Source organism: Hibiscus syriacus, unplaced genomic scaffold (assembly GCF_006381635.1).
Source record: "Hibiscus syriacus cultivar Baekdansim isolate YM2019G1 unplaced genomic scaffold, ASM638163v2 tig00110478_pilon, whole genome shotgun sequence".
Taxonomy (NCBI): domain Eukaryota; kingdom Viridiplantae; phylum Streptophyta; class Magnoliopsida; order Malvales; family Malvaceae; genus Hibiscus; species Hibiscus syriacus.
In genome coordinates this window covers 485,711-498,393 of record NW_024062755.1, presented here as the reverse complement: position 1 = coordinate 498,393, position 12,683 = coordinate 485,711, and the positions used below count along the sequence as shown (strand labels likewise).

The 12,683-nt window shown below is 35.8% G+C and overlaps 1 protein-coding gene across 1 annotated transcript; it reads left to right on the top strand.

Moving 5' to 3' along the window:
• The first annotated feature begins 23 nt into the window (after positions 1 to 23).
• On the top strand, positions 24 to 11,662 carry LOC120128384 (aspartic proteinase 39-like). Its single transcript, XM_039146065.1, has 10 exons — positions 24 to 274; positions 388 to 517; positions 1,082 to 1,329; positions 1,880 to 2,107; positions 3,121 to 3,283; positions 3,370 to 3,443; positions 4,053 to 4,140; positions 10,165 to 10,240; positions 10,701 to 10,772; positions 11,257 to 11,662. Exons 1-10 carry the CDS (start codon positions 39 to 41, stop codon positions 11,406 to 11,408), a joined length of 1,467 nt encoding a protein of 488 aa, XP_039001996.1. The 5' UTR covers positions 24 to 38; the 3' UTR covers positions 11,409 to 11,662.
• The last annotated feature ends 1,021 nt before the right edge of the window (positions 11,663 to 12,683 follow it).

Here is a 12,683-nt window from a genome sequence, read left to right as displayed (position 1 = left end):
AACTTAGTGATTTCGATTTCAATTGAAGCTTTTGAAGTATGATTCTTCGTGTGATTAACTCTCACTATTCACTTCTTATGCTTCTAATTTGCTTTCTCTTAGCTTCTTCCATAAACAGAGCTCTCAGTTCCGGCGTTATTCATGTCAAGTACAAATTCGCCGGCAGTCAACGCTCAATCGTTGACTTAAAAGTCCACGATAGCCTTCGTCAACTTCGAATTCTCACCGGCGTTGATCTTCCCTTGGGCGGTTCCGGTCGGCCCAACGGACTTGGGTAACTGTTCCATTTTCCCTCTTCTTTTAATCATTGAATTTGCTATCAGAAATTCGATTAAAAACAGCTAAAGTTTGTGATATTTTTTCCTTTTAATTTTGAATATTTTGTAGACTTTATTACGCTAGAATTGGGATAGGAACACCTTCAAAACATTACTATCTGCAAGTAGATACAGGAAGTGATATAATGTGGGTTAATTGTATTCAATGCGAAGAATGCCCCAAAAGAAGCTCTCTTGGTGTAAGTCATCCTTTTTTTTTTCTTTCTTTACTGAAAGTTGCAATTGAAATCAATAATTACAAGCATTGAACTGAATAACTAACTCAATTCATACTAACTCACCAAAATGAATCTGGATTTGAACCTGAGACCTCTAGTTTCCCAAAGCTTCTTCCTTGTCATTAAGCCAAGGCCTCGTTGGATTCTTTCTTTTTTGGTTGTGACTTTTACTGATTATATTCTGCTCATTTTAAATTTGTTTCTTGAAAATGAGAGAAAGAAACCCCTTATTTATAGACTAAAAAGTAAGAGCTGGAAGTAAAATTATAGTAAATGATTGAAAATGAACAAATGGTTAAAACCCATTGCTGGAAATTAGTTATTTGATTTTGCATTCAAACCTAAAAAGTAACAGTTGAAAATAACAATGAATTGCTTTTGATGTTCAATTTGTCTGAAATATTCACTTTGCTATATAGCAATGTCTTATTAGGGTAACAACTATCTACCACAGATTATCTTGATATATCGGCATCTTTTATTATATTTGATTTTTTTTGTTTTATTTATATTCTATGGTTACAGATAGACCTTACTTTGTACAATATTGAGGATTCTGCCTCTGGCAAGTTGGTTTCATGTGATCAAGATTTTTGTTATGCTATAAATGGAGGTCTGTTGGCCGGTTGTATAGCTAATATGTCTTGTCCATATCTTGAGATATATGGAGATGGGAGTTCCACTGCTGGATACTTTGTAAATGATACTGTGCTATATGATCTAGTGTCTGGCGATCTGGAGACCTCATCTGCAAATGGAAGTGTTATATTTGGGTGAGTTGTTAATCCTTCTCCTACTATTCTCTAATTCATACTTGTGTTACATGTGGTACTGTGTGAGCTTTTAAAATTTTGAACTTGTAACATTGTAGGCACTATATTGCTAGATATTCTAACTTGCATGTGTAACTTCTGCTGATGTCATTACAAGTAAATCTCTTTAACTTTTTAAAATTCACTTCTTATTTTTCCTTTCCAGAAAACATAACTTGACGGTCATCTAGATTTAGCCATTTGAAAATTATTCCTGAAAAGTCAAAAAAGTTTTTGAAAATTGAACCCAATTTCTTTAATGCTTCATGTATTTTCACGATTATTTTGTTTTATAAGATCTTCTTTGAACTACATATACCTTTCAGGATTCTTCAGAATTATGTCATGAGATTGCATTTGTTTCAAAAATGCCTGGGATTAACGATTGTTTGCTTTTGCATATGTAATTTACATTTTGTGTTTATAAAGTATGTGCATATTTGCTGTTTGGTTCTGTTTTTCTTTTCTTTTTGGTGGTATTTATGGTTATTCTAGCATTCTTTTTTCATAGGTGTGGTGCTACACAATCAGGGAATCTTGGCTCATCTAATGAAGAAGCACTTGATGGAATTCTTGGTTTTGGAAAAGCTAATTCATCAATGATTTCCCAGCTTGCTGCATCTGGAAAAGTTAAAAATATGTTTGCTCACTGCTTGGATGGAGTTAATGGAGGAGGTATCTTTGCTATTGGGCATGTTGTGCGGCCAAAAGTTAACATGACTCCTTTGGTACCAAATCAGTATGTGACATCTTTGGTGAATATCATTGCTTGTTTTTTATTATCAAAATTTCCACTTACTGATATTTTTTCTTCCATTGATTTGGTTTAGTTTACCCTATGTGTCATAAAATTGTATTAGTTTTGAAGTTCATGGGAAATCATTTGTATGAATGGACTGAATGAGATAGTGTACTGTTAGTTATTTTTTATTTTGGCCCATGAATTATCTTTTTCTATTATGCCGACTTAGAAGGGCTAGCTGAAGACTTAAGGGTAACTTGCCTGAATTGATGTGATGACAAATGATTAATAGTAGTTTTCATACTCAAATTCTGGTGGTTTAAATGTGGAGCTCCATCTGTTCAATTTTCAGTGAAGTTATTCTTGGATTTACTTCATGTCATTGTTATATAGGTTTAACATGGTTAATTTACCTGATGTTATGGTCCATGGTAAGCTTCACTGGGTAGTAATGGAGAATCACTGACATATGAGAAATTAAAAAAAATCATTGTTCTTATCTTTTCTCTGATCCACTTATGCTAATAATTGGAAGTTCAAGAGGGATGGACCTAAATTGTCATTACATAATTTGATTTGTGAGTTAGCAAAGTTGAAAATTTTGTAGCAGCTAGATGGTGTATTGGTTTCTTATGTAATGAGTGAATAGCAAGGGACAAATTAGAAAAATGGTTTAGGAAAAGTTGAAAATATGAGGTGAACAGGTGCTCAATAAACGGATTGCTCATAACATAATTGAAGTGATCAGATTCTCAAAATGATCTCTTGTTCAATGACACATGAAATTGTTCATTTACTACTGTCGCCATGCCAAGAAATCCCTTTATGGCTTAAAGCCATTGTTTAGCTCAGCAACAAATGGGTACTGACTGGATAGCTTGTCTATGATAAGTTATTAATCAACCCATTTTCATGTTTTGATAGTCAATCTTTTGAGTTCATCTTCTTATTCACATGAGTATGTATGTGATTCTGCACATTGAACTCGGTCTTGTCATTTGAAATTTCAGGCCACATTACAATGTCAATATGACAGCAATTCAAGTTGGTCATGATTTCCTAAATTTTACGGCAGATATGTTCGATTCAGCAGACCGAAAAGGGACAATAATAGACAGTGGAACAACCTTAGCATATCTCCCGGAAATGGTTTATGAACCGTTAGTTAATGAGGTATGTGATATAAAATCGGTTTATACCTTATTGTGAGTTTCACTTCAGTCTGCTAAAGTGTTTCATTTTTCCAAATCTCTTGTTAGATACTTTCTCAGCAGCCTCAGTTGAAGCTTCAAACTGTTCAAGATGAATATACATGTTTTCAGTACTCCAAGAGGTATGAAACGTGGGAAATAGCAATTATGTGTATGTGACCTTTGAGCACCCACATCCCCCTCTGATTGCTTCTTTGAAAATATTTATCATGCTTAAGTTTGAATATTTTTCATTTTTTATATCTTAAATTTTCTTTATTTAACTAAATTTTATGTGGCATCTCAATCTTTTTTTGGGACGACTTTTTATCATATTTTTATCCTTTGCATTCTCTTTTTCCTCGTGTTTCAGTTAAGAATTAAGTTTTATTCTTTAATATTTGTTTGTTTTTGGTTCAATTGCGCTAGCATTGTACCTGCTTTTCAGGTGCCTCTAATATATTTTCTTGATCAAGGAAATTGTATCCCTTTAGTACATGCCTCAATGTCTAATCATTTAATTTTTCATTGTAGCTATATAGTTCTTGGTGATACTAGTGTAGTTCTTGATTCTTTTTTTCTCCCCAATTGTTCTGAATGCAGTCTTTTGTCCCAATAGTTCTCTGCTCCCATTGGCTAGATTAACTTGATAGATGATTGCTATATTAAGTTTTATATGCCACACCTATTTTGATATTAATCCATACTTTGCCAAGCCACAATATAATTTGCATATATTTATTTTCTTGCAGTCTTGATGAGGCATTTCCAAATGTCACTTTCCATTTTGCAAATTCAGTTACTCTGAAGGTGAATCCACATGAGTACCTGTTCCCCTATGTAAGTATATTTAACTACAAAATTTAAGATGGTTGGTAGGGGAAAACTGTACATCTATGGTAGGCGGCAAAGGGGAAGAGCATTTATTGTCGCAGGAACTACAAGGTTAAACTAGTGGTGCTATGATGTCAGAATTACCAGATGGGATTTTGAATTTAAAAGGGGATTATCGAGGTCTTGGTTTAAGAGATGATTTTATAGTTGAAAGTGTGGCAGCCCAATCTGTTGACTCGAGTGAGGACAACCCATTTTCTTTTATTGGGCCTGGGGTTAATCTAACCAATTTGGGGTTTGGTAAGGGGAATGAATCCCGGTTGGAAACTTTGGTGGAGCCGCAGCAAACTGGTTCGGATAAATCAAATGTGCAAAAAACGGCTAATGATCCTTCTTATCTATTCCCAAATCCAATTCCTGGTGGGGTCGTCGTTAGGATACAACCAGTACATAGAGAAGATCCTAACAAGTCCAATGAGGTTTTGATTGATGGAGGAACATTCCTGAACAAAGAAGCTAGTAGTGAGGAAGGTATAGAGGAGGTTAGGGAAGAAAAGTCGATTCACATGGGCAGGAATCAAGGGAGTGGATGTTATAAGGAGCCTCATACTATTGGCCTTAGTAGCTGGAGTCCTTTCAATCACCTGTCTAGGAGTCTGCATTTGGGAGGGTGGAAGAGAGGGCCTGTCTCCAGAGTGTATAGAAGATCCAGAGAAAGAAAGGTGTGGTTTAATCCATGCAGAGAAAATGGGTCAATGTTTCCACTGGAGGTGTCTGATCATAATAGGTCTAGAAATATTCCTACCTCGAGTATTTTACCTATTACTAATATATCGGGGAGAAGCCCGATTGGGACTCAGGATGAAGATGGTTCTAGTCAGAATTCGGATGTAGTTCGGTCACAGCTTCCCCGGGGAGATGGTGAGGGTGTTAAAGGGAATAAGCCTGGATCAGAAGCAAGGATTGGTATTAGAAGAAAGAAAAGGATACTAATTAGGGAAGCACTGGACGTGGCTAGTATCCCTACTGTTTATTCTCCAAATTTTTCCTTATTTTTAGAAGAAGCGCTGGCTACATGGGAAGTCAGTAAATTGCTTGGGATCTCATTCAAAGAGGGGAAGAAGGCCTTTTTGGATAAAATAATTAATATGGAGAAAGGTTTGGCTGATCGTGGGGAAGGGGTGGTTCCGGGGGAGTAGGGATCTCTCGGCTGCTTTGCTTTGAGGTTTTGTTTCCATAGATATATACATGGTAAAGATGAAGATTATTTCTTGGAACATAAGGGGTATCCGAAAAAAGGAAAAATCTAGAGCCGTAGCTACTATGGTCAGGAATTATAAACCAGGCATTCTTCTCATTCAAGAAACAAAGCTGGAAAAATGTTCTCAGGCTATTAGGGGAAGGATAGGTGGAAGTATTCTTAATAGTTGGATTGTCATTCCAGCTGTGGGGTCTGCAGGAGGATTAATGGTGTTGTGGAATGATAAGGATTTTGAAGTTACAAATAGACATTTAAGCAGCAGATTCATAGCTGTCTTTGGAAGTTTTAAGAATTCATGTGATAAATGTGTGATTATTAATGTATATGGTCCAAGTATTGATGCTGAAAAGGAGGATTTTTTCAGGGAATTGCTGAATTTTGTCACTGCTCAAACAGTATCAGTTTGCATTGGGGGTGATTTTAATGTGTATTTTGATCCGACAGAGAAGATAGGAATGTCCCAGAATTGGTTTTCTATAGCTATTCTAAGAAATTTCCTGAATCATACTAATTTAATCGATCTACCTATGGTTGGGGGAAGGTTCACTTGGTGTAATAATAGAGAAGCCTCTACTTGGGTCAGATTGGATAGGTTCCTAATTTCTGGGGATTTTCTGATAAGTTTTCCTAATGTTCTGCAAAGCATGTTACCGAGGTCTTTATCTGATCATAATCCCGTTTGTTTGGAGGAAAAAACTGTTGATTGGGGCCCCAAACCATTCAGATTTTTTAACTATCTTCTAGAGGAAAAAGGGTTTGAGGATATAGTTAAATCATCCTTGGATGTTTCGAGGGGGAGTAGAAGGAGTAGGGGCATTTTCAGCATTCTTCAAGAAACTAAAAAATCGATCAGAAGTTGGTCGGGCAGAAAGTTCAATGGAATTTCTGAGTCCATAGCAGATCTGGAATTGAAGATAAATAATCTTGAATTTAAAGCTCAAGCTGGGGACCTCTGCCAACAGGACTGGGGGCATCTGCTACAGTTCAGATCGGATCTATGGAGGTTGTATAGGATCGAAGAAAGCATCTGGTTCCAGAAATCAAGGGCGAAATGGATTAAAGATGGGGATAGAAACACTAGATTTTTTCATTTAACTGCCCTAAACAGGAGTAGGAGAAATGAAATTACTAGTTTGAAGATCAATGGTTCTGAAGTTGCAGATCCGCAATCTATTAAGTTGCATATTGCGGCCTTTTTTAAGGAATCCTATAGTTCTATGTCAACGCTGGGTGTAGAGGATTTATCCCTAGAGTTTGCTATGCTATCAGGGTTCCAATCTTTAAAACTTGAGGAGCAGTTCACGGAACAAGAAATATGGCAAGCGATAGCTTCTTCGGATAGTTCTAAAGCACCAGGACCGGATGGCTTTACCATGGGCTTCTTCAAGAAATGTTGGCCGGGTTTAAAGGAACATGTATTGAAGTTTTTCCAGGATTTTTACATAGGTAGAAAATGGGAACACGGAGTTAATCACGCGTTTATTACACTCATTCCGAAGAAGACTAATCCGGAAAGTGTGGAGGATTTTAGACCAATCAGCCTTGTAGGTAGTTTATACAAGATTCTCTCAAAAGTATTATCTAAAAGGTTGAGTGGCTGTGTTGGCGACATAATAAGTCAATCCCAATTTGCTTTTATTCCGGGGAGACAGTTATTGGATTGCGCCTTCATTGCGAACGAAGGTATTGATTTCTGGAGAAAACAAGGACTACAAGGGGTAGTTTTTAAAGTTGACTTCCGAAGAGCATACGACACTGTGGAATGGCCTATTTTGTTTAGAGCAATGAAAGAAATGGGATTTGGAAACAGATGGTCATCGTGGATTACTCAATGTCTGTCTACAGCTTCTATTTCGATTCTTGTTAACGGGTCACCTTCTGAGGAGTTTGCAATGGAAAAAGGTCTTAGACAAGGCTGCAGTCTTTCTCCACTTTTGTTCAACATTATAGGCGAGATGCTACACTTGATGCTTTCTAAAGCAATCGAGAGGGGTTTATTCCAGGGTATTATTATGGGGAATTCTGGAAATTCTACCAGGCTGTCCCATCTACAATTCGCCGATGATTTAATAATTTTTTGTCAAGCCTCTATTAATCAGATCAAGAATGTAAAAAGGGTGATGAGGATCTTTAGCATTATGACAGGTTTACACCTCAATTTAGCAAAGAGTAAGCTGTTCGGTATCAATTTGGAAGAGGGAGTGTTATCAGATTGGGCAGAACAAGTGGGCTGTTCAGTTGGTTTTCTACCTACAGAATACTTGGGACTTCCCTTGGGAGCTAGGAAAAACACAGAGGCTCTATGGGATCCGGTCTTTAAGAATTTTAGTTCCAAACTTGCGTGGTGGAAAGCGTCCTGTTTGTCTTTGGCTGGGAGGACAGTTCTGTTGAAGTCGGTGCTAACCTCTTTGCCGATTTTCTTTCTATCTCTTTTCAAAATGCCGTGCAATATCGGAAAGAAGCTTAATTCCTTAATGGCTAACTTTCTTTGGGGTGAGAAGGGGGATAAGCGGAGGATTCACTGGGTAAATTGGAACACGGTTTGCAGGCCTTTGAACTGTGGTGGACTAGGTGTCCTTGATTTGAATCTTACTAACCGGGCTTTACTAGGCAAGTGGGTGTGTAAATTTGCCAATGACAAAAACTCTCTCCGGAAATCTGTGTTGTGTAGTAAGCAAAAGATTTGTTGGAACACTATGTCTATTGGAAAGGTTACTTCTCCGAAATCTTCATGGATCTTGAGAGGCATTGCTAATAATTTTTCTAAGAATGATTCGGTAGGGAACTTTCTTAGATTGAATTCGAAGCTGCAAGTAGGTAATGGGAAATCAATTTCTTTTTGGAATGATGTTTGGGCTGATGAGGTCCCTCTAAAAATAATTTTTCCTAGAATCTATGTGCTTTCCATTAATAAAGGGGGGGAGATTGTTGAGTTTGGCAGCTATGGACCGAGTGGTTGGGAGTGGAATGTCCAAACTAGAAGGAATCTGAGTGATTGGGAATTGGACCAGTGGTTAGCTTTGATGACAAAAATAAAGGATGTCAAACTGTCAGAGCTGGTGGAGGACTCTCTTTCTTGGTCTGCTAGTGGAGATGGACTGTTTTCGGTTAAATCATGCAGGAAAAACATTGGCTCGGAGGTAGGGAGTAATGATGTGTGGCTACAAGGAGTTTGGAAGGGTTTGGCTCCACCGAGAGTGGAAGCTTTTCTATGGCAACTTGCACATCAGAAATTGGCAGTTAAGGCTGAGTTGGTTAAGAGAGGAGTTTCTTTAGGGGAAGATATACAGTGTCCTTTCTGCAAGATTCAGGAGGAAACAATTCAACACTTATTTATTTCCTGTATTGTTGCTTGGAATTTGTGGAATAAAATAGCTAGCTTCTGGGATATTTCGTTTGTTCTTCCTCAAGACCCTCCTGCTTTGCTTAGTTCCTGGGGTGAGTTGAGGGGAAACTCGACGATATGGAAGTTTATTCCAGGTGTTATCTTCTGGTCAATCTGGAAAGCCAGGAATGCTATAGTGTTCGAAGGTTCTAACCTGGACAGCATGTCTCTGTTCTTTACAGTTAGATTCAGGCTATCAAAATGGTTTTTAGCCAAGTTTCCTACGGTTAATATTCAGGAGGATTTGCTGATTGGTAATCCATCTCTAGCAGATGGGTTTTCTCTAACTTTAGTTAAAGTTGGTCATAATCTGCGTTGGATTCCCCCCCTGTTGATTTTCTTAAGATGAACGTTGATGGAGCTGTTAGGCTTGGAGGCTCGGGTGGAGGTATAGGAGGTATATTGAGAGATTCGGAGTGTTGCACGCTTTTGACTTTTTCAGAGAAAGTAGACCAAGTTACTCCTCCGCTAGCTGAATTAAAGGCTATTAAAAGGGGTATTGAAATTTTTCTGGCTTCAGTTTGGGTTTCTGTTGGGAGATTGATTGTTGAGAGTGATTGCAAGTCGGTAGTGGAATGGATTAAATCACCGGCTTTGGCTCCTGTTTTCTACTTGTCTTTGGTTAATCAGATTTTGACTCTTTCAAATGGCAAGGTTCATTCAGTGAGGTGGATTCCAAGAGCGAGTAATGGGGAGGCTGATAGCTTAGCTAAGAAAGGGATAGGTTGACTGTAAGGACCTGTCACTGGATTTTCTGGTCCAGCGAGAAGGTTTATTAGAAAATTGTTGTTAAGTTTTATGGGATGTATTGTGGTGTAGTGTTTAAATCTTATGTAAGATTATATTATCAATAAAGTTTTTAAGGCACTCTTTTCCTCCTTCCGCTGATTAAGGAGCTTACCACTAAGTTCCTTTAATCAAGAAGGGGGTTTTTAACGAGGCCTTCCATTCCTATCAAAAAAAAAATTAATGGTTCCCATCTCTGTATATTCTTTTGAAGTAAAAATTTGTATCTCAATGCGGTTCGGTGTGGTCTATGCTTTATGCTTGTGTGAAAAAGTCTTTAAATAAAACTTGCCTTTGCTCTTACTTGGTATAGTTTTAATTTAGGGAACTTAAGTTGTTCATCATTGTTTTTGCTATTATTTAAGGGCCCCTTGCGTCACATTTGCCTTGTCTTTGGCTCAGCATGTAAATATTAGATTAGGTTCAATGAATTTTAAATAGGTTTAATTTTGAGAACTGTGATGTTTGTGTAGATGCAGAACTATGATTGTTTATGACATGTGATTAAATCTAAACCGTCTTAAGTTATAGGTTCTTCCAGTGTTATAAACATGTAGAGTTTGCATAAATTGATATTTATGAGAGAGTTTTTGTGCAGAGTGGATTGTGGTGCATTGGATGGCAAAACAGTGGATTGCAATCTAGGGATAGGAAGAATATGACCCTCTTGGGTGGTATGCCTTCTAACCATACTTTTAGTGACTTTGTAACTGAAGACTTATGCTTCCAAGTACAATTGTTATACGTTTTCATTTACCATTCCTCTCCTGTTTAATTCTCTAACCTGTTTTCGGAAAACATTATTGCTGCGCAATAGCCCACATGATTTATCGTAATGCGATGAGTATATTCAAACTTAGATTTGTTTATTTGCATTCGTATTAAACATTTCTGGAGTTTTTTAAATACTTCTCCTTATAATGACTTATTTTGTGTTATATTGGCGGATAATTTGATATAATGCTTGGTGTTCTGATTGGTAACTTGCCAAAACAAAATTGAGGACTTCGTTGCTATAGAGCACGTTCTGCATGATAATGTCGATTTAGGTATTAAATCTTAAGTTGCAACCCGAATTTGCTGAGATGGGTGTAAGGTATAATCTTCCTCTCAACGTTGTTGTGTTTCTTACAGATTTGGTGCTTTCAAACAAGCTCGTTGTGTATGATTTGGAAAATCAGGCCATTGGATGGACCGAGTACAATTGTGAGTATCCAGTTACTTTTCTTTTCTTGTTTGGTTAATAGTTTTGTGCTAAATAGGCGTAAGTCTCGAGCTAATGTTAATATTTTGTTTGTTTTATAAGATATGTTTCTGCTTTCCTTTTCTTACTTGATTGTGTTCGATTCTTGAGTATTACTAGTTTTCTATAGTTAGTGTCCCTTTTCTTTAAGCATATACCATTATTTTCCATTTATATTCTTGACCAGATTAGTTGCCTTGAAGTGAGTTTCTTATATTCTTTATCACATAGTGCCTACATGTAACTTGTTCATCGTTTAGAAAATGAATTTTCTGAATTTACTTCTATTTCAACTTTCGGTTGAAAATAACTATTATAAGTAATGTTTTTGATGGTTGTCAACTATGAAAGTATCAATTCTAGCTAGAAAGAACTACTTGATCTCGAGAGAGATCTAGGGTTCTTTGTGTTCCCGTTTTGTGACGTGGTTTTTACGTTTGTTTTCAGGCTCTTCAAGCATACAAGTGCTGGACGAAAGGACCGGAACGGTGCATCTAGTAGGTTCCCACTATATTTCTTCTGCTTGCCATTCAAAGGCCAGGTTTATTATGATTTTGATCATGCTAGCTACGCTACTGCACTTCTTTTCGAGCTGCTAGTAAAACCGTAGACGACTAACAATGAATTTAAGATAAAAAGGAATTAAATATAAAATCGAAATCGAGTTGTTCATCTCAATATGGTTTGTTGAATGATTAACATGATAGAATAGAATTCCATTTAAAAAGTAAATGATAGCATAGCAATAGCATACATAACTTGTACATGTATGTGTATACATAGGACAACAAACTGGGATAAAGCAATTGTAGCACATTAACTATTGTTCAATTATTGCATATTCCGATCAATGGCATAGCTTAGCTTGCTATGCAAGTTATACATATTTTATATTTTATTCTTTGATTTTTTGGGTGAAAATAAGGTTACAATTGAGTTAGAGGGTGTAATCGAGTCGAGCTCAACTTTGAGTCGGAATATAGATCCAACCACTCACGGTTATTCAATTAACTTTGTTTGCTTATTGAAAAGTAAACTCGAATTCATGTTCAACTTCAGGTTTGATTATTTATGCTCAAGTTTGAGTTCAATTTTTCTGATAATTATGTTTTAGTTTAATTATTTATTGTTATAATTAATTTTTTGTTGATTAATGTTTTAATTTAGTTATTTAATAATGATTTATTCATTTTTATTTCAAAAATTTGATAAGCACATTTTCATTATTTTTATTTCTGATATTTTGTTATCCAAACATATTTTTTTAATTATTGGAAAGAAGAAAAAAAAATTATCTTCAGCAAATAAAAAAATAAAAATATTTTTTAAAACCAAATATATCCTAGTTTCATGCTTCGACCTTGAGTTTCATTTACAATCGTCTAGTATTTCATCACATTAGAAAATATTATCGATCATTATTTTATTATTAGAAATATTTAGGTTATGTCGGATAACTCGTTGAAAATGTAAAAAATTAATAACTTAATATTTTAAACATGTTCGATAAGTTAAAATTAAAATTATTTGTTAAATATTTTTAATGGAAAAGTTTGAAAAAAATTAAGGAGATAAATATCTAAATGAAGAATGTTTTCAATATTATTTTATTCTAATTTTATTTATTTTAAGGGTAAACTACATGTTTAGTATATGAACTATTACTTCTATTCTGGTTTGGTCATCTAACTATTTTTTTTGAAACCATACTTAACAATTAGATTTAGTTCATTCTAGTCACTTGTTAATTTTCAACGCCGGATATAATTTTGTAAAAAAAATATAATTAAGTCACCAAAATGAAACAAAAGTGATAGTTAGGATACTAAACATATAATTTATGCTTATTTTAATTATATTATCTCTTAATTATA